Source organism: Myripristis murdjan, chromosome 23 (genome assembly GCF_902150065.1).
Source record: "Myripristis murdjan chromosome 23, fMyrMur1.1, whole genome shotgun sequence".
Taxonomy (NCBI): Eukaryota; Metazoa; Chordata; class Actinopteri; order Holocentriformes; family Holocentridae; genus Myripristis; species Myripristis murdjan.
In genome coordinates this window covers 17960643-17982550 of record NC_044002.1, presented here as the reverse complement: position 1 = coordinate 17982550, position 21908 = coordinate 17960643, and the positions used below count along the sequence as shown (strand labels likewise).

At 41.7% G+C, this 21908-nt stretch overlaps 1 protein-coding gene across 1 annotated transcript; it reads left to right on the top strand.

Moving 5' to 3' along the window:
- Window positions 1-775: 775 nt before the first annotated feature.
- Window positions 776-21253, top strand: abcd2 (ATP-binding cassette, sub-family D (ALD), member 2). Its single transcript, XM_030045761.1, has 10 exons — window positions 776-1874; window positions 2669-2849; window positions 4656-4777; window positions 10415-10574; window positions 11225-11319; window positions 13040-13185; window positions 16056-16201; window positions 18497-18581; window positions 20595-20720; window positions 20997-21253. Exons 1-10 carry the CDS (start codon window positions 930-932, stop codon window positions 21199-21201), a joined length of 2211 nt encoding a protein of 736 aa, XP_029901621.1. The 5' UTR covers window positions 776-929; the 3' UTR covers window positions 21202-21253.
- The last annotated feature ends 655 nt before the right edge of the window (window positions 21254-21908 follow it).

Sequence of the window (21908 nt, the reverse complement as noted above, 5' to 3'; positions counted from 1 at the left end):
CTGAAATCAGAGGCTACAGTAAAGTACAGTAGCCTCATTTGCATACGTCTGTCACGCAACCAATAGACATTTTCCCGGGGGCGTGACCAATGGAAAAAGACATTGCAAAAGCGTAATGACGGAAGTCGGCTGCGTCAAGCTAAAAGAGAAAAGCCACAACAAGAACGGAAACTAGGTGGCTTTGCCTTCAAAACAAGAGTGTTATTATTATTTTTAACAGGCATGAGGAAACTTGTTTGTTTTTACAGACGAGCGGTTATGTAACATCAGAGGAAGCTGAAACACTCAACATAATTTTCTTACTAAGACAAAAAAAAAAACTGCTAGGATACTACAAAAAATAATTAATATTACATACTAACAACTAAATAACTAACTGAATGAATAAATAAATAAATAGGCTATACATCAAGGTTGTCAATTATGTAGAGTAGTCTACACTTTAATACGAGGGAATGCGATTTTCACAATAAAATTTTAAACGTCGTGCGTTGTTTCTTTCAGCTGTGAAATCCCTATGCAAATTTGAATTGATTTGGACAAAATAAAAGTTCAGATGCATGTTTATTAATTAGGAATACATCTAGTGTGAAACCATAACACACAACACTATAAATACATATTGTGGAAATCACGTTAAAAACATAACGGCAGAGATTTCCTCTGTTATTTTCCACTCTGCCAGTGTTCTTCAAAGAGGTTTTATTTTGAAATTGTAAACAGGAAGTTGACCTCACTTTTGTTCACACTTGACGTTTATAGGAAACGATAAGAATGTAGCGGTTCATCCATGTCTCCGGCTCTGCTCACATCAGTCGTACTGTCGGAGGACTTTCTCCCGTTTTACCTCAGTGTGGTGCCTCGGTTGGTCGGGATGGGTTTCGTAAGTATTGTTAGCAGACACAACTAGCCGGCGCTACACCCAAAAAATGTCCAACATCCTCGATGCGGCGTCCAAAGTGAGATGGGACCGCACGACTGCGGCGAAGCGAGCCGTGTTTCTTGCGGCTGCTGCCTACGGTGTGAAAACGCTGTACCCCATCATCTGCAAGCAGATCGGCAAAAGGAAAGATTGCAGGAATAATACACGGACTCCGAAAGCGGAAAACGGCTCTACGTGTTTGGTTAAGTCGCAGATTGACGGAGTGGACCACAAGAAAACATCCCCGGGTGTAAATGCGGAATTTTTCAAGCAGATTCTTGAACTTGGTAAAATCCTCTTCCCCAAGCTTGTGTCCAGGGAGCTCGGCTTGCTCTCCGTGCACTCCGTGGCGCTGATATCCAGGACGTTTCTGTCTATTTACGTCGCCAGCTTGGATGGCAAGATTGTCAAAACGATTGTGGAGAAGAAGCCCAGGAGGTTTATCATCCAGCTGATGAAATGGCTCCTCATTGCCATCCCGGCCACGTTCGTCAACAGCGCCATCCGGTACCTGGAGTGCAAGCTAGCCCTGGCCTTCCGCACCCGACTGGTGGACCATGCGTACCGGACCTACTTCACCGACCAGACCTACTATAAGGTCAGCAACATGGACGGCAGGCTGGCCAACCCGGACCAGTCCCTCACCGAGGATGTGATGATGTTCTCCCAGTCTGTGGCCCACCTCTACTCCAACCTCACCAAGCCCATCCTGGACGTGATGCTCACCTCCTACACGCTGATCCAGACCGCACGGTCCAGGGGGGCCAACGCCACCGGGCCCACCCTCCTGGCCGGGCTGGTGGTCTTCGCCACGGCCAAAGTCCTCCGGGCCTGTTCGCCCAGGTTTGGCAAGCTGGTGGCCGAGGAGGCCCACAGGAAAGGCTACCTTCGCTATGTGCACTCCAGGATCATTGCTAATGCTGAGGAAATAGCTTTCTACAGGGGACATAAGGTATACTGCGGCTGACATGCATATAAAATATAGATCATGCATTCATAATGAGAAGCATGCATTACATTACACAGTTGCTATAAGCAGTAATATGGAGGAAATACATAGATAGTGAACTATTATCTCCAGTTATTATCATCATAAGGGCATAGCCACAACTTGAATCATCTAATAAAGCAACATACAAGGATACAAGGAAGTTTATTTGTCATTATACAACAGGTTGTATAGTGAAATTAAAATGTGGTTCCCTCTTGATTGAGTAATAACAACAGAGTAATAATTTTGTGTACTGTTCAACAACAGTGTAATTAACTTGGTGACCTGGCCACACTACAATAGGGCTTTGTGATATGGACATAATCAAATGTCATGATACCTTTGACCAGATGCCTCAGTATCAATATTGTTGCTATACTACAGTGATGATTATTTTATTGGTGCTTTTATAATATGTTTACACAAGGGGTTTTTGATAAACAATCATTAGTAATGTGGGTATGGTAGCCAAGCAGGTAGAGACAAAGAACAGAACAGCTAGAGTAGTCTGGTAAGTTTCTAATATAAATTGCATCCATTTACTGTAAGGCACAGGAAAAGTCAACACTTATGCCATATGACAGTGTTACAATATCCCAAATATCAAACTGATTTCTAGACAGTATTGTCAATACTGAGTGTGTTTCATTTCATTCCTTGTTACCCACACAAGATTTCATGGCATACAAATAAAACATACATGAAGGTTGAATATACCACCATACTGCTCTACAGTAACATCCTCTCCCTTGCAGGTTGAGATGCGGCAGCTGCAGAAGTGCTACCGGGCTCTGGCAAACCAGATGAACCTGATCCTGTCCAAGCGCCTGTGGTACATCATGATCGAGCAGTTCCTCATGAAGTACGTGTGGAGCGGCAGTGGGCTGGTCATGGTGGCTGTGCCTATCATCACAGCCACAGGCTACGCTGACAACGGTATGAAGACTATAAGTTATATCAGGCTCTCCCAAATATTTTCACATGAACGCCCACAGTTAAATCCACACGGGGCTTAGAGCACACTTTTGATTTTGTTGCCGAGCAGAAGCACATAAAACGAGAATAGTAGAGGCCCTAGAATAGAGTCTTGTGGAGCACCATATTGGGGAAATCAGTGGGAAATGGGAATGCTGGTGGAAAAAATAAATAACATGTTGGCAATGGCAATGGATGTGTAGCAGGTGAGTAGGTTGACAAGAAATGGCAAAGTGACACTTGTCAAAGTTGTATTGTAGTTGATAATCTATCCTTGCATGCTCAATGTTAAATACAGATATGGGCGTCCATATTTTGCGTCTGTACTTTGTGTACCTTGTGTTCATTTCCTCCATAATTGTGCATGGTCTCAGGAAGCTCACGGTTACAAACAGCATTGCAAAATGGAAATTGCAGGGGCAGTGAAGCCAATAGTTCAAGAGAGATTGGTCTGTGAGCGAGACACGAAGAAGAGATTTCTTTCATTGGTGATGTTACAGAAAAGGCTTATCCGTCCTCATGTTGTAATGTATTTATTCACCGCCGTCTATAATGCTGCCTCCGCTTTTGACTCTATCTTAGCAGGTGCATTAATACGACCTCCTCCACCGCTGTTTGTTGTTGTCAGAAACTTTTAAATCTAACTGCCCTCTAGTGGATTTATGACATGGATTTGTTTAACATCCATGTCAGCATAAGGGACGCATGAAAGTAGGTGGGCAGTGACATCATTTAAAGTGGCCATTTTTATTTAAGGGAGCATAAAGGAGCCTAGGAGGATGTGCACAGGTGCACCGTGGGTCTGGACGGTTTTGAGACGGGTATCTACTTTGTCCCAGGGAGCCTTGTTTCAGCTCTTCACTTGGTTTTGTAACCCTTCCTGTTGCAACGTCCATTATCTAAGTGTCTTCGACTGCCATTATTATTTTTGCCTGTGTCATTCTTTGGGGAAAGCACATTTCACAGTACAGATGGCAGTTATTAGCATCTCCAAGTCGACAACTACTGTTAATTCTCCAAATGAGCTGATTAACATGTGTGGAAACAGTAGACGCCTCCCACACCTTCCTGCTGGCATTTAGGTTGAACTATGGCTGAGAGGTCCCTTTGTTTAGCTGATCAGGGCCTCAATACTATTGTCCTTATTGATGTCCAAACATGTCTCCATGGTGTTCTGCTGTAAATAACACACACTAACAGAGGCGGGGTGTATGAATATGGTGGAAAAGAAGGACACTTTCATGCACATACACAACATAATTTAAATGGGAAGTCAGCTGGACAAGGCAGAGGTTGAAGGAGGCTGAAGAAGATACTATTTCAATCGATTACAATTAATTGAAATATTATCTAAATTGTAGTATGGCCAAGTGCAATATCCAAATCACGAGAGCTGCTATTCAATAATAAATAATAATAAAACTTTTGACACAATATCATCATAAATGAAGTTATTTATTTCAGTGAAAATGAGAATTGTGATGCAAAAATGATAATTCCTGCCAAAATCATGAATCATATCACAATCAGAATATGTGTAAAATTAGTTGCAATATGATTTTTTTTTTTTTTTTTTTTTTACACCATATCGTTAAGCCCTAGTCCATAGATTTAGGTAGGAGCTTTAAACAGAATTGGAGCGTGGCGCTGTAAGTAAGGCCGTTTCTGTTTCACTTCCCTCACAAAAGCGGTATCACCGTATCCTATGTAAACCGATGCTCTGTCTCGCTCTCATTGCACTGCTTTACGTCTCCCTCTCTTTTCCAGAAACAGCAGACGGTCAGCCGCAGGTGATGGTTAGTGACAGGACGGAGGCTTTCACCACCGCCCGCAACCTCTTGGCCTCAGGGGCCGACGCCATTGAGAGGATCATGTCCTCCTACAAAGAGGTGAGGGCCGAGCGTGTTAAACTGTACACCTTACACAGTCAGGCTGCACAATCGATTCACAAGTGCATCACGGTAATAATAATTGGGGTGTTCCACACATACAGGCATTTATTTGATTTCTGAAATTACATGTAAACAAGAAAGTGAGTGATAGTTAGAGAGTTAATTGTTTGATGCTGGAGATATTATATGCATCTGCTGTGCCTGTTATGGGTGCATATTATGGATGTCGCTAAACCACAGTATGCATGCCAGCCTTTACTCTAACCTTAACCTAACCTCTGTGCATGTGTGGTTCAAATGGGGCAGGTCACCAAATTGGGTCACTATGATGAATATGCACGCTAGAAGTGGGACAAAGTATTGGTATATTGTGATACGTCCTCTGCACAGATGCATATTTGAGTCGCCATTTGTTCCCTGCCTATAGGTATTTTAACTGGAATTGCTCTGTCACGTTCATGTTGCACTCACTGTGCATATTGAAACAATGGAAAACATGACTGATTCCCACGCATTGGAAAAAATAATTTAGCCATTTCCAGGGCACTATTTCTTCCTCACTTACAGATATTGTGGCGTATCATTGCTGATTATCTTATGATATATTGAAAATCGCAGAATCGTCTCAGTCATGACACCATTGTTATCGTAGGTAAAGTGCTGTGATAGTATTGCATCGCCAGTTATCCAGCGAGTCCCTCCCCTAATGCATGCATTTAGTTGTTCTTGTTTGATGCAGCCTCTAAACAAGGTATTCATGTGCCTTTATGTATCACTGGTCGGTGCAAATCAAGATCTTTTTTATTTAAACTGAGTAAACTTAAATTATCAGAATTGTATCCACAACATGTATTTTTGGATATTCTTTAAGCACTGCAGAGGAGTCCACAGTCAGAATCAATCAAAAATGAAGAACTTTTTTATGTGAAATTAACTTTTTGATGCCCTCGTCCCAAGTTTTTACTAATGTGTCAAGACAGTAGGGTGAGTGTCTGGGACTTTTCAGGCATTTCAGATTTAGTTTTTTTTTTTTTTTTTTTTTGATCAGCTGATTCAAAGTGAACTGTGACAGGGGAAATCCTAATTTTTAAAAATCCTGCCAGACAATGAAGAAGAGAAAATAGCTTGTTTTCTAGTCAAGGAAACATAAAACGTTGATGTCATTTGGTCTAAATTTTTCATCTTATAATAAAGATTACTTGACTGTTGCATGAGTTTAAAATTGGCACATGATGGACAGATATGTGCAGATGGACAATGTGGTCAGTGGGCTTCTAAGTGTTTAATTGAAGATTTACCACCATAAATACACAGGACTTTAATGAGTTGAGGTTGCAAAAAAAAAAAAAAAAAAAATTACAGATACAAATCGCTGAATGAAAGGCCTTGTTCATTGAGGCCCAAATCCCTGATCTCTCATTGCATTTTAATCCAAAAAAAAAAAAGCAAGGCCCATTCATGCATTTTCTCTTTGGCTGCATTTTGAGGTCTATAAGAGGATTTGGCTGCAAAGGGGAATTTTTGTGGAGCTGTATTGCACTGCAGCTGGTTTGTATTTGTGTACTTGTGATCATATGCCGACCCATGTTTTGGTTCAGGCTAAACAGTAATTCCTTTAGTAACATATGTATTTAAGCAGAAGGGCAAGTGAAACTGGATAGCGTGTGAGCCAGGCTATAAATGGATATATGACTTTGCACGAGAGCATGTTTCCAGTCTGTCCTGGTGGCAAAGAACAGCAACTGAAACTCGTTTTTAAGTGGAGTGGGTGATTGTCCGCTTCCTTATTCACCCAGTCACTTCTTGTGAACAGAACTCCACGTAATCTGAAACTTCTGTGGCGATTATTCATCCTCCTATGCTAAAAGGCGAGCGCGGTGCCAAAACACCAGAGCTCGACACCGCTGACAAATGGAGGACACTTCAACGACAGCAGTTCCAACTCCTTTCAGGTCCCAGAAAAAATCGACCCAGTTCCAGTGTTGCACAAAAAGATGCAAGCTTTGACACGGCAGACTGCCCTGACTTTGATTTCGTAGCTCTGAGTCTCTGACACAAAACATTTCCCTGGGGTGAATTTTAACCTGCCTTCAGCCACAAATGAGCTCTGATCTGTGTGTGTGTGTGTGTGTGTGTGTGTGTGTCAAGTACAGTACAGCAGCAAGCCTGTGCTTGCAGGGCCCAGTCTGTGTGTGCCAATGTGTCTGTGCGTGTGTGTGTGCGCGCGTGTGTGTGTGTAGCAACTGAACAGGCAGCAGGGATGGAACACATTCCTGAGGCCTCTTAACATGCCGCCTCTCTGTTAAGATAGTGTGTGTGTGTGTGTGTGTGTGTGTGTGTGTGTGTGTGAGTGTGTGAATGTGTGAGTGGTCAGATGGCCTCATGGCACGTCCCAGCTAGTTTTAGTATAGTAAGGCATATTACTCATTTTGTACGCTGTATTTTTTTTTTCTTTTGACCCGAGCCTGCTGTGTTCCAGCATGTTGGTTTTGTTTTTATTTATTCAGTTAGAAGTATTTTTTTTTCCAGCTCATGTCAACTGACTCATCTTTTGATAGATGCATTGAGACTACCTACGCAGCATAGTCTCAGTCCTGCCAGGTTTCCAGAGAGGTGGCCATCTTTTAAAGGAACAGTTCACCAAAAATGAGAAATCAAGTCCCTACTCATCTCCGTGTCTGTTGAAACTCCATGTGTGCAAAATCCCAACACACAGCAAATGAGTTTTCGCTCTCTGATTGAGGTAAACCGGGTCACCTTTACAGAGCTATAAAAATGCAGAAAATGTCCTTCAACTTGTGCAGCAGCACTGTCGCCTCACAGTGAGAAGGTCCTGGGTTCGATTCCCACCCAAGGTCCTTTCTGTGTGGAGTTTGCATGTTCTCCCCGTGTCTGCGTGGGTTTCCTCCGGGCACTCCGGTTTCCTCCCACCGTCCAAAGACATGCAGGTTAGGTGAATTGGAGAAGCTAAATTGCCCCTAGGTGTGACTGTGTGTGTGAATGTCAGTGTTTGTCTGTCTGCCCTGCGATGGACTGGCGACCTGTCCAGGGTGTTTCCTTGCCTTCGCCCTATGAGCGCTGGGATAGGCTCCAGCACCCCCCCGCCGCGACCCTAGTGAGGATAAGCGGTTTAGAAGATGAATGAATGAATGAATGAACTTGTGCAGCGTAATCCAAATGTTAACTAATAAAAGTTATGTATGGTTTATGAATATAACAGCAACATCAAACCTTCATCAGACCTTTGAATATCACATTTAACAGAACCACTGCTACCACTGACATATAAATGAATAAATTAGATGAAAAGGCAAGATAGGTAGATACAATCAAGGCAGAATCTATGTGTTATGCATCTATTACTTACTCACTCACTCAGCCTGTGTGTGTCTATGCTGACTAGCCAGGGCTCCTTCTCTGAGGGTTTAGCTGTGAATAATCCTCCATCTGTTGAGCTGTCATCCTCTGCATCTCTCTCTCTCTCTTTCTCTCCCTCTCTCTCTCCCTCCCTCCCTCATGTTAAACCACAGCCCAGCACACTCACACTGACTGTCTCAGCCAGCCAAATTTAAAGGATTCAACCCAATCATTTCTCTGCACTCTTTTTTTTTTTTTAAAACCGTCCCGCATGCAGCCCACTCACCTTCAATATTTTATTCTTAAATTAAACAACCAGCCTGGCAACGCCTAAACTCTCCTAGTCCCAGCTCATGCATTAAATTTTAGTCCCGTTTGAATGGTTTTGAATATATATTACAGGAGAGACTCGAGGCAAGGACAAGCGGGCGAAAGCAGCTGCGACAAGCCCTACTGTGTCGTGTTGTTTCTTTTTGTGTGCTTGGAAGGCAGGGCGATATATCGATATTATAGCGATATCATGATACTTAAGCTTCTGCAGGTGTTTCTGCCTGTTGTAGAGACCGGATATGAAATCGTAAGCCTCCGATTTCCCCTATGATCCTGCCCAACCGCCCTTTCTACAATTACTGTTCTAATAATTAGGCTGGGAGGGCAGCAGATGGCCACACACCGACAGCTGGGGTCTCCTTGAGGTATTTTCCCTGTTAAACGGTTTTTTTTTTTTTTTTTCCCTCGCCACTGTCGCCAAGTGCTTGCTCATGGGGGAGATTTTATTTCACGGGATGAGCCAAAATATGTCCGTTTTCTGTAAAGTGTCTCGAGATTACTTGTGCTATGATTTGACACCATGCAAATGAAGTTAAACGGAATTGAATAGTAATTTTGTGATCTGACGTAAGGGCCGTCTTGTCCTGGTTTTAAAGGCTGGAACACAGTGAAGAGATGACAGAAATCTCTTGTGATTACGTCTTTTATGAAAACACCCCAGCAGTCATCCCTAAAATATCATCACGGTGTCATTATCGAGGTATTTGGTTCGCTCGGCCATTGAATGAGAAAATGAGACTGGTGCCATGTTATTAAATGGAGGGAATGTGCAGGACTTTATTTCTCAAAATTTAAAAAATGTAAGCAGCAAGGAGGTGAAATGTCAAATGTCACCTGTTTAAAAAAGGGTTCTGATAAAAGTGAGTAGTGTTTCCCTTGGTAAACAAGACTTCCCCCCACAACAAGTTATAGATGCACACTTATTTTCAGCATCAGGGATCCTGTTTCATAACAATAATCGATATTTTCCAACTGGAGTGCTGCCGTTTGTTGTTGGGGCTTCTTTAAAAAGTGAATCTGTCTTGCAGCTTCTATATGAGGAACACAGTCACCTTCCTCTGCCCAAAATCTCCAGAGAGACTCTATTTTCCTTCCATCCTGAGCCAGTCACATCTCCAGTTTTATTCCCAGTCCCAGTCCCTCTCTCTCTTGGGTGTCTGTGGAGCAAATTCCCAGAAATGCTGTTTGTTGTTTAATACGAACCAAGCTGTGTCAACAGCCTGCATCGTCCCCCTGCGGGGTGCAGCGCCACAGCCAAACAGTAAGGTGTTTTTTTTTGTTTTTTGTTTTTTTTTCAGTTTTATTCATTTTTTTGCCTTATGAGGAAAATGTCTCTTTTTGTTTTTGGACATATTTTTTTATAATCAGATTCCTGTCTAAATTTTACTTCTGCGTTACCATTGGTATTTGTTTTATTTGTGCACAAGAATGTATCTTCATTCTGTAATTAGCAGATTGAATAAAGTATTTTTTTTATATAATCCCACATATTTTTGGCACATTTGTATGTTGAATTTGGTATTTTTAAAGTTGTTGTTGTTGTTGTGTAGGAGAGCATCTTCCTAAAAATACGAACCATGGGAGGTTTATGAAAGAGTTCCCAAAATACCAAGATAGTCACACACACACACACACACACACACACTCATATTTTTCTCTCTCTCCAAGGTACTTGGAGATTTCCCATTATATACCCTTCTCTCTAAGCCTCATGGTCTCAGATCAGTGTGTGTGTGTGTGTGTGTGTGTGTGTGTGTGTATTATCTACTGTCACTGTGTGCTCGCTAAACAAAAGGCAGTTTTCTGACACATGACCGTGACAGTGACCCGTGCCACAGTCTGATCCTGCGTTGGGCCACGCCGACCCTCCTGCCTAGTTTGTGCCCCAGAGGAATGACCTTTGACCCCTGCGTGTGTGTGTGTGTGTGTGTGTGTTTGTTCGTCCAGGTCACAGAGCTGGCAGGCTACACGGCGCGGGTCCACAACATGTTCTTGGTGTTCGAGGAGGTCCAGAGGGGCATTTACAAGCGCTCCTCTGTGTCGACCACAACCGGAGAGAAGAAGAGCAAACCAGAGATGCACATAGACGGGCCGCTGGAGATCAGGGGTAGGGGTGCATGGTGTACACACACACACACACACACACACACACACACACGGAAACACATGTACACATGCACATTAGGCCACGGTGGTGTATCGATTTCATATTGATTTTGTGATAGATCCTAGAGACTAGATATTTTCCTGGTTTTAAAGGCTGCATTACAGTAATATTGCGTATTAAATTGTATCAATAACCATATCCTCCCTTCCCTGCCGCAGTCAGATCAATCATAGCATCCTGGAAATACTCATGTGACCCCAGACTGCTCCTCAAAGAGAGGGAAATAAATAAAACGAGAGCTATGTGAACAGCTAAAAGGGGTGAAATGGATTTTTTTTTTTTTTTCATGTTTAAACCTCATAATTCCTTGATGCGTAGTTATTATCCCATCCATATCCAAGCTTATGCCCTCGTAGAGTCTAATCTTTTATTCCACAAAGCAGACTTCCACCGTTATGTGGTGGATCTCCATCTGGGTTAAATGTTAGTAGGGATTCCTGCTTAGCTTCGATGTCCTAAAAGGCCTCATTACACTATCATATAGACATCAGCCTGTGTTTTTTACAGTCATTTTGGCACAAAAAAAGTCTTGGGATAAATTTTGCACCGTAAGATTTCACTAATTCGCTTTCTCTCTCTCTTGTCTTTAGGTGAAGTGATCGATGTGGACAAGGGCATCGTGTGTGAGAGCGTCCCAATCATCACACCCAATGGAGATGTGGTCGTGTCCCGCCTGAACTTTAAGGTGGTACATCTAGTCTATTCTTTCCTGCCGCTGAACTTTATTCTACTCCACGCTTTGCATACTGTGCATTGTCCGAGGTCCTGACTCACTGCGGTCATTAAAGGTCTCACGGCCCCTATTACAGAGACTAGAGGGTTCACCAATGTCCTCGCAAAATTCTTCCTTTTTCTCCATCTGGCCACCTAATCATTCCGTGAAGTGCTTAAAGCGATATATAAATGTATTTTCATTTAATGTATCATTTTTATTACTATTATTATTAGAGCATATCCCTCTTTTTATGGACTGTCTGTTCTTCTCTGCTCATTTCTGATGATGATCTCCTTTTGTCTGCCTTGCCTTTGCTCTGCTCTTATTTGCTTTACTGTGCATTGATCTGCTTTACTCAAGTCTTCAACTTTCCTGCATCAACCTTTTTTTCCCGTAATCCGCTCAGTTGTCCTGCTGTTTTCCGCAATTCTTTTATGTGAAATCGTGCAAGGAGATGCTAAATATGTTTAAAAAGGCATGTTGCGTTGCGCGGACAGGAATCGGTAGATCAGCAGACAGGCAGAGTTCCTACATCATTGCCCAGACTCCTCAGGGTTTTGGTCTGTGTGATGTTTATTTGTATTTAGGGCAAGTCCTCTGTGGGCTCATTAGGAAACCGCCATGTCTCCTGGCTGTCGGCATCCCTTCATGGCTACTGTGATGTGCTGCAGAAGGGCAGGAAGTCATTATAGCTTCCACCTGGATTCACCTTAAAGTCAATTTCGTAGCAAGCACTACACTTGAGTTGACCCTCATTTGTCATTATAGGGTTTCATAACTGCATGATCAGCACATTTTGAGTCAGAACTTGATATAATAAATTGTTTGACATCACATCGTCAGTTCAGTGACATATATAGTATATAACAGGTCATTTTACATCAAAAAATCAGCAAAATCAAATATCACAGTATATTGGACCGAATATATCAATATTGATATTTTGACAATAATGTAGAGATGACTACTGGTGCTTTCACAAAATATTTGCACTGTGAGATTTTTGATAAACACACATTAGTAATGTGGATATATTTAGATATATATTTAGAACACTCCGTCCTGTATGGCTCTCTTCTCAGCTCTCCAGAAACACCAAAATCAGAATCTACAATACAAATGTAAAATCTGTCCTTCTCTATGGCTGTGAGACCTGGAGAACCAACGAAGCAATTATCAATAAATTGCAAGTGTTTGTTAACAACTGCCTCAGATACATACTATTACATACAATATCTAATATTATGTATTAGATATTGTCTTATAGACACAATATAGACACAATATGTCTTATATCACATAATATCAGTATATTTCCCAGCCCTAATTTTGCACACATGTTGTGACATGTGTGCATATCACATGCATATATCAGTGTAAAAAAAAATCGTGTAAATGTTGTGCTACTGATTTCAACCATAATGTCCAGACACACACACACACACACACACACATACATACATTTTCATGTATATACACAAACACACATATATGTATAGATGGAGATATAGATGGATATATATATCTATATACATATGTACACATATTTTACATGTTTATCTATTCATTATCATCATTATCATTATTATCATTTACAGTTCAGTTCAGTTCACTTCTCGAGGCTGAGTGTCCGTCTGACTGAGGGTGGCTTTGGTTACAGGGCGTTTAGTAAAATGTCTCTCGGTTGCAGGTGGAGGAGGGCATGCACCTGCTGATCACAGGGCCCAACGGCTGTGGGAAAAGCTCTCTCTTCAGGATCCTCAGCGGCCTGTGGCCCGTCTACGGCGGCCGGCTGCACAAACCCTCACCTCAGCACATGTTCTACATCCCGCAGAGGTGAGCACACGTTCGCACGCGTGCATCCATACACACGTGCACTAATACATAACCTAATAATGCATGTGTGCACTATGTACACAGCATGCGCAGACGACCGCACGTTCAGAAACTCAATCCAAGGTCATGTATCTGTCATGTCATCATGTCAGGAATTCTCTCTCACTCACACACACACTTGCTCACACACACTTGATCACACATCCCTCACACTGACCCACAGCAGTAAGGTGTGTTGTAATAGTGAAGTCTAGGATTTGATCATTCTAACGGTGAACACTGCCAGTAATCTAATCCATTGTAACAGGACCTGTGTGTGTGTGTGTGTGTGTGTGTGTGTGAGACTGAAGGAGGGAAACCAGAGCTCTGGCTACAGTGAAATATTTACCATCCAAACTGGGCCTGATTAGCTATTCACTTACTTACAATTATGTCTTTGTGTTATTGTTCTTCAAGTGTAAAAAAGTTCAGTTTGTGGACTGGACTGGTGTTCACACAACATCAGATGACTCCACTAATTATGATGAAACTCATGCAGTCAGATTTATTCCGTATTAATTTTTTTTGTATTTATGTATATCACATGAATCTAGGTCAGCACCTTTCGGTAGATCATGTATACTGATCATGCACAGATCATGTATACTGAATCCACAGTTTAAATAAATGTTATTTCTTCTCATGTTTTTCTTCACAGTCTATACAAATTCTGTACTTTTATCAACACCAGGGTTTAAAGGGTTAAAAATATAAAAAACGGTTAATTATCATGTGGTTATAATTAGTATAATTATAATGTATAATTAATGTTTTTTCTTCTCATGTTTTTCTTCACAGTCTATACAAATTCTGTACTTTTATAAACACCAGGGTTTAAAGGGTTAAAAATATAAAAAATGGTTAAATATCATGTGGTTATAATTAGGAATAAACCTGATAAGCATGTCTAACCCAGTCAGTGTGGAATTGCATATGATATATAGTTTTTGGGTCACGTCAAATTTGATTTGGATTTTTTTCTGTTATCTGGATTATAAAATATTTTTTTTGCACCCCAAGCTATAATCATTACTTTTTTCTCATTTCTTCTTTTGCCTATTGTGTGCTCCAAATTCAGTATTGCAGTACAGTTTTAATGGCAGTTTCAGTGCTTCGTATTTTTTGACCCACAGCACCAGATTCATCGCTAAAAATGATCGTTAATTCATCCCCATGAGGAAATTTGGCAAGCAAGTCAGTTTCCAATGAAAAGACAATTATTGTATCATCACTGGCAAATGTAGAGCTTTTATTCTGGAGTTTCCTGTTGGTGAGTTGAGCATCATCATTTGACTGTTGATTTAAAATGTGACTGACCAAACTGCCCTTTGCTCCAGCTCTAACTTATCAAACATTATTTCGACTAATAGGTGACTAGTATCATCCAAAATAAGATAATAATTAATACAGTATAACCAATACAACCATCATCCACCATCTTCGTCGCCTATGCAACCAGAGAAAGCACTCCATGGTGGTTCAAAAGAGTATATTATTTTGTAGATCATATGTTTTTTTTTTTTTTTAATTTAACCATCTTATGACAATCCGCCAGACATACCCAGAGAGAAATGACAATTTCCCCACTATTTCTCAATAGTTTTTTTAATCATGCAATGCAACGGTTGAGGCACAATGTCCACATTCATAATGCGCCCTAGAGCACCACTGAGCGTGATGCCCAGCGAGAGCAGCGACTGGAGGGTGAGCAGCGGCCTTCTTAGCTGAGCAGCCGAGGCACTGCCTGCCAACAATCGTAACGATCATATTTAAAACACAAAAAAGGCGCTACATAGAAGTTAGGATGAATTGCATATTGATGAGGAAGCCCCCAGATGTTTTTTTTTTACATGGAAAAGTTGGCAGTGGATTCCCTAGATGTTAAAATGACATCTGTTTTCCATCCGAAAAAATAATAAATGTTATTGATTGGCTCATATTGATGAAAGACAATGTCAGTCAATCAATCAGAGTTAATTTATGTAGCACTTTTCTTACAAATACAGTGTTTTACAGCTAAATGTAGAACAAATAGCCAACAATCTACAAGGGAGACGTGCATGATTTTGGTATCAGTGTGCTCGACCAAATTTCCTCTCCCTGAACCGAACTCATCTTAAGCCTGAAATGGTAATCTTACCTAGGGCTGCTCGGAGGTGCAAACTCAGCTGACTCCCCCTCCTGCGGTGCGATGAATATTTAATACACGGGGTGATACAGCCACCCACCTGGCACCTGTAACACAACCCAGCGCACCGCCTACAATAGATACTACACACGCAGAATAGGTGCCTTTCTTTGGACTGTATTTGTTTCTGAAGGAAAGGAAGTGTCCCCTTTGTGCTCACACACACTCAATCTGCACACACTCTTCCTCACCACTTAGTGGAATGACGGGTTGGTAAGGAAAGACCTCGGGGGTGGGGGGTCACATGTCGGTCCTGTATTTCACACCTACACAATTCAATTTTACTCTTTTTCGGCTTTAGTAGAATAATATTATGGTGATGTAATGATTATGGGACATCATATCAACAATTATGGTTTCTGAGATGGTGAAAATGAGCACATTTTTAATTAAAAACTCTTACAAAATTAAGCATTAAACATCTTAAAGAATATTATTGGAGTTTTTTTAAGATCACCATTCATTTCAGTGGGATGAACTTTAGTCTTTAATGCTAGAGTCATCTCATGATATACAGTAGAGCAATATTTAAAAAATCCTAATGTGTATCGTGCTATTGATTCCAGTCATATTGCCCAGCGTGTGCCTGCCCATACCTGTGTGTGTGTGTTTTCCAGTGTCTTAAGTGTGTGTGTTTCTCCAGGCCCTACATGTCCATCGGCTCACTGCGAGACCAGGTCATCTACCCCGACTCGGTGGAGGACATGGCCGCCAGAGGCCTGAGCGACAAAGACCTGGAGGCCATCTTGGATATCGTCAACCTCAACCACATCGTCACCAGGGAGGGAGGTAGGAAGCCCGGCACTGAATTTCACAGTTGTGTAACTGTTTTTAGGGGATAGAAACTCCAAAAAAGGCACACAACTGGCTCTAAAATAGCTGCACAGATACCAGTTTTTCAGTGTTGATACCTAAACTAGCATCAAGCAATACCAAGGACAAGCCTAATCCACCACTAAGACACACTTTTGACCAAGTATCGTGTTCATCAAGTGATTTAAAAGTCATTGATTTCTCACACAATGGAAAAATCTGACATCTTTTTGTGGGTGAAATTTTGCTGATCTACAAAATCCATTTCCCATTCTTTGCCCGTGGAGCAGCTCAAAGTGTTACCTTCTACTTGTTTATTTTTTTTACTTGACTGTGGGTTAGACGTGTAGGTGTGCAGAGCGACACCAGCAATATAGTAAGAGTAAGATAGTGAATTTCTCCAGTCGAGTCTCAAAACGTCTTCTCCCTGTATGATTGTCGAATATCAGTGCAGAATGCTGAGTCTTGAGGGAAGTCTTTTTTTTTTTTTTTTTTTTTTTATTGTGAGGGGCTGAATCCAAAATGTGACCTTTAATGTTGAGGTTTCAGAGAGCTGGAAATTGCATGGTGTCAAAATGCTTTTTTTTGCTGTTAGTGCCTTCAAGTGCATGTCAGATGCTTGTACATTGGACATGGAAAGTAGAAGCTCACATACTCTTGGTGGAAATACCAGCAACTTACAGTGGTGTTTTTTTTTTATGGACTTCTTACAGCTACAGAAACCAAATATTGAAGGTTGCTTTCCAGGATAACGTGCTGCTGCTCCTGTGTATCATTAATATTCCCACTTTTTCCACATGAAATTATGACTTCGAGGTGGGCAGCCATGTGCTACTAACTCACAAGTGCAGCAAATATGTAAAATGAATCTTGCATCGATATCTGTGTTTGGACCATGGAACTGAGGAAAACACACCACAGAACAACAAAATGAAAATGACAGGAAGTGGCGTCAAGGTGAAGGAAGTTTTGGTGGATTCTCTGATTTCTGGTTAAGAAAAGGGTTAATCTTCATAAATGCTGACCAAACAAACTTTTTTTTTTAATACAGTAAGGTTATCTTCAAAGATTTAATTGAATAACAAGTTGCATAATATCAAATTTATCTGGTGTTCTGCTATTTAACAGCCAGGACTTGTGTCTGTAATCTCAGCCAGTGGCTTGGTTCCATGTGCTTTGGTTTTATTTGTATTGACTAAATTTGAGTCTATGGCTAATTGGCAGCCACTCTCCTCTTATTGCCAAACAAACAGGACTATTGTTCTGCACTAACTAACTGTATAAAGCTTAGTGCTCCAAGAGGGTTAAACGTATGAATGGCCGCACTGTTCGGATGTTGAGAACGGCCCCGATCACGAACACACCGGAGTGGACACACACAAATTCAGTCACACAGAAGGAGAAAAAACAGACAAGAAAAAAGACAGAAGTGGTGTAGTGGTTTTCAGGTCAGCGTGCTTTCATAAAGACAACCCGTCTCAAAATCGAACGCGTGTCTTCAGCCGGTGCTGATTTTGAAACCTTGTCAATCAAAACTAGAGAGCGCTAGTTATGCTGTTAGAAATAGTTTGAAGTCTGGGATTAAGGTGAGTTTTGAATGCTGGTTGCTCATGGTCTCATTTGGTCCCTTTGGAAAATGTAAGTAAATGCTGCATTGCATGAAGACAACAGTCTGATATTTGACAAGGAGCAGGCACATTTCTCTGGCAAAATATCATTCCATCTTTTGGTTTTTGATTTTAGTTATTTGCACATAGAAAAGAGAGCAGCAGAAATGCAAAAAACAATAACAAAAAAAAAAAAAACCCTAGAGATTGACAGAGGGAATCTCACCTCAATAACCATTATAAGCAGTTACAATAGCACTTAAAAAAAGTCATGTCATCCACAAAAGTAAACAAGCAAACATAAAGTAAGCAACATAAATCAAACAAAAACATAACCTACATACAGTGAGGGAACTAAGTTTTTGTATCAGCCGTCAGCGTTGTCCTTTAATAAATATTGGATACTGACCCATGTCAGTTTCATCTGCCTTTGATATGATGGTGATTCTGTCATATCAAAGGTGGAGATTCAGTTATATCCAAGTCTGTGAAACCTGCAAGAAATATTTTTGTATATTATTTTTTTTCCATTTAATGTTCAAAATGTTTTTTTTTTTTTAACTAATTCACCCTGTAAAGGCAGTAATCTATCAGGGAATTACACCTTTACCTGTTTAGGTGTTCAGAGGCTGAAAGAGCACCGTTTGTTGTCGTGTTTCCCCAGGCTGGGACGCCGAGCTGGACTGGAAGGACGTCCTGTCAGGAGGCGAGAAGCAGAGGATGGGCATGGCCCGCATGTTCTACCACAAGTAAGAAGAAAAACCTCCCTGTTGTCCATTCATTCTCTGTGAGCAAATAAGAAACCCAAACAAGCTCAGCAGTGCGACTTAAGTCACAAGACTGACAGCAATGAAAATGCACCCACAGCTGAGATGAATACTTCACCCAACAGCTGTTTGCTTTGTATCATGTGCTCACACTGGGTAGTCTTGAACGTCTGACTAAAAAGGTTTTGGCGATCATGCCAAAGAAGTTGTCGCCATTTCTGTTTTCATGGCGTTGATTTCCAACAGCTCTTTCTCTCAAATGACCCGTGGGTCATTTTTCATTGACACCAATGTTGTTGCAGCACAAAGCTGCTGACCACTTTCAAAAAAACTCCCAATGCTTCATGAGGTTTGGGATTAAAAACTGTTTCCAGTGGACATTCAAGAGCGCTCAGGGTGTGTATGTGATACTTGTGGGTGAGCATGGTGGTGCTGGTGATCGTTAGCTTCCCGGTTCGTCCAAGTGTGGCACCTTGCCACTTTGCATGGCCGTCTTTGCCATCAGTGTGTGAGAGTGTGTGTATGTGACCGGGTGGTTGTGCGGCATGCACTGTAAAGCACTTTGAGCGGTTCAAAGACTTGAGGAGCGCTATAGAAATACAGTCCATTTACAAAATAGGCAGCTTTGGATGAAATATTCCTTAAAGTTGGGATTACCACAGCCGATTAAAAGCTAATCACTCCCTAACCGCTGTATGCCCCACCGACGGGTACACCACCTCCAGAGCTGCAGCTAGCAGTCAGGTACCGGAGACACAGGTGCATACAGGTACTTTACAACAAGACCACCCTTAGAAAGTATTTATGAATGTTTATAATTAGGTTATTAGGTTATTAGGTTAGGTTATTTGCTTGTTTGTTTGAGCTGATTTTATGTATGAGCTGATTTTATTGACTTATGATTTTATTGACATGACTCTTGATTTATTTATTCATTTATCTGTCTATTTATTGTTCCTATTGAGCTGCTGCTGATGAATGAGAAACAGACTGCCGAACAAAATTTCGTTGTATATGTTTTTATACAATGACAATAAACTTATTAATTAGGTGTAATCATTAATGAAGAATTATAAACAAGTTCAATTTTTAAACTATCTCTGCATCATGTATGAATTTTTTTAAACTGTTTATAACTGTTTATCAATGATATATAAAGTGTCTACAACCTTATTACACACCATTCATAAACCCTTTGTAACGGAAGTCTTATTGGAAGGTGGTCACAGTCATTGTCAGCAGGGTATCCGCAGGGTCTTGAAAAGTATTAAAAGGTGATAAATCAATTTTGGGAAAATTAAGACCCATAAAAAGTATTAAAAAGTCTTATCACGATTTTATAAAGTCTTAAATTTTGAAAGTATTTTTTCTGAATTAGCTGTCCAAGAGTTTGAGTCCCAAAAACATCGTAAAAGTGTGTGAATTTATTCATTTTTATTAAAAAACAAAGATGAACAGGTACATAAAAAACTAGGTTATTGTGGGTGTGTTCATAAATTGTCTCTGAGAGCGGCAGAGTGAGCACTTGGGCAAGCAGGCGGGCGGATGGGCGGGTTGAAATTCAGAAGCACAAAGTACGCTGTGGCGCTCCCAGTGCATATTACGAACGCACCGAAATGTTACATGAAGCCCCGCAAAAACGGAAGAGAAGGCTGGTGAACTCATGGATGGCTGAATGGTAACATAATGGGAAAGTGCAAATTTGCAGCGTCCTGGCTGGAAATGCCGGACTTCAAAGACTGGTTGCAGCCAGTCGAGGGGAATGTCAGGGAGGCATATTGTACATTATGCAAGAAGAAGATAAGCATTGTGTCAATGGGAATTAACTAACTGAATTTTGTTGTATCATAGTGGTCTATAGTCTTATAGAATTAAAATTAACTTCAAGATTCCTGCGTATACCCTGGTCAGTATCTTTTCATCAGTGTAGTTCAGACCTGATTATGCCCTCTTGAATGGACACTAATTATTAATACCATGTCCCGTGTGTTTCAGACCTAAATATGCCCTGTTAGATGAGTGCACCAGCGCTGTGAGCATCGACGTGGAGGGGAAGATCTTCCAGGCTGCCAAGGATGCTGGAATCTCCCTGCTCTCCATTACGCACAGACCCTCGCTCTGGTGAGACACGGCACTCTGGGAAAACACTCTGTTCTGATCTTTGCACACTTTGTTTTAATTTCACTTCATAATCCAGTGATGCTGTATTCCACTATGAATGGCAGTGGAGAAACCTCTGTGCAGAGAGGCAGAGAGCAAGATCATTTGTTACTTTTTTTTGCCTTTCTGAGAAAAGTTTGTTTGTTTTTTGTTCCGGTCGGTTGTTGCTTAATGAGACCGAAGATCATAGTTCACCCACTGTGTTGCTAAGTTCTTATTCCCAATCTCCGCCCCCAGGAAGTACCACACCCACCTGCTGCAGTTCGACGGCGAGGGAGGCTGGCGCTTCGAGCAGCTGGACACGGCAACGCGCCTCTCCCTCACCGAGGAGAAGCAGCGGCTGGAGGCCCAGCTGGCCGGCATCCCCGAGATGCAGCACCGCCTCAATGAACTGTGCAAGATCCTGGGAGAGGACTCGGTTCTCAAAACAGCCGAGGAGTGAAAGAGAGGAGGGAGAGGAGCGGGGGAGAGGGAGAGGAGAGGAGTGGGAAGCCAGAGGGGGAGAAGAGGAGGAGAAAGAGACGGAGGAGGGAGGGGAGGCGACGAGAGACCGGGATGAAGGGGTGAGAGGCAGTGAAAGAAAGAAAGCCGAAGGGGGGGTTGTTGGCATTTTTGTTTTTTTTTTTCAAGATTCTTTCTTTCTCTCACAGCCTCTCTCTGTCAAAGCAGGAGCTCTCTAGTGGACCAGTGCCAGCGGTCTCTCACCCCTCCTCTCTCCTCCTCTCCCTCTTCTTTTAATCTCTGCTTTGCCCCGCTCTGCTCTCTGTTCATTCCCTTCAGGGAGACGGGGCAAGGGAGAGAAAGAAGCGGATTCACACAGAAAAGCAAAAAGTATTACGCCACCTTGTAACGCACACCGACTGCATATCCGGTTGTAGGTTTTAAGTGTTTTTGGTTTTGGCACCCTCGCTTTTCAGGATCAGCGGAGGGGGCGATGAAAAACGGCGAACCGTGACAATTCATTTTTGTCCATTCAAGATCATTTACACAGCTTTAGAGGGCTGTTTTTTCATTTTGTTGTGGTAGCTCACAGTGAAATAAGACGTTAGCTGCATTTTAGCTGGAAAACTCTTTAAGTTTAAATATAGAAACCACTAAATTATGTCCACAGCAGTATTCCCCACTGTGCACGTTGGATTGTGCAGAATC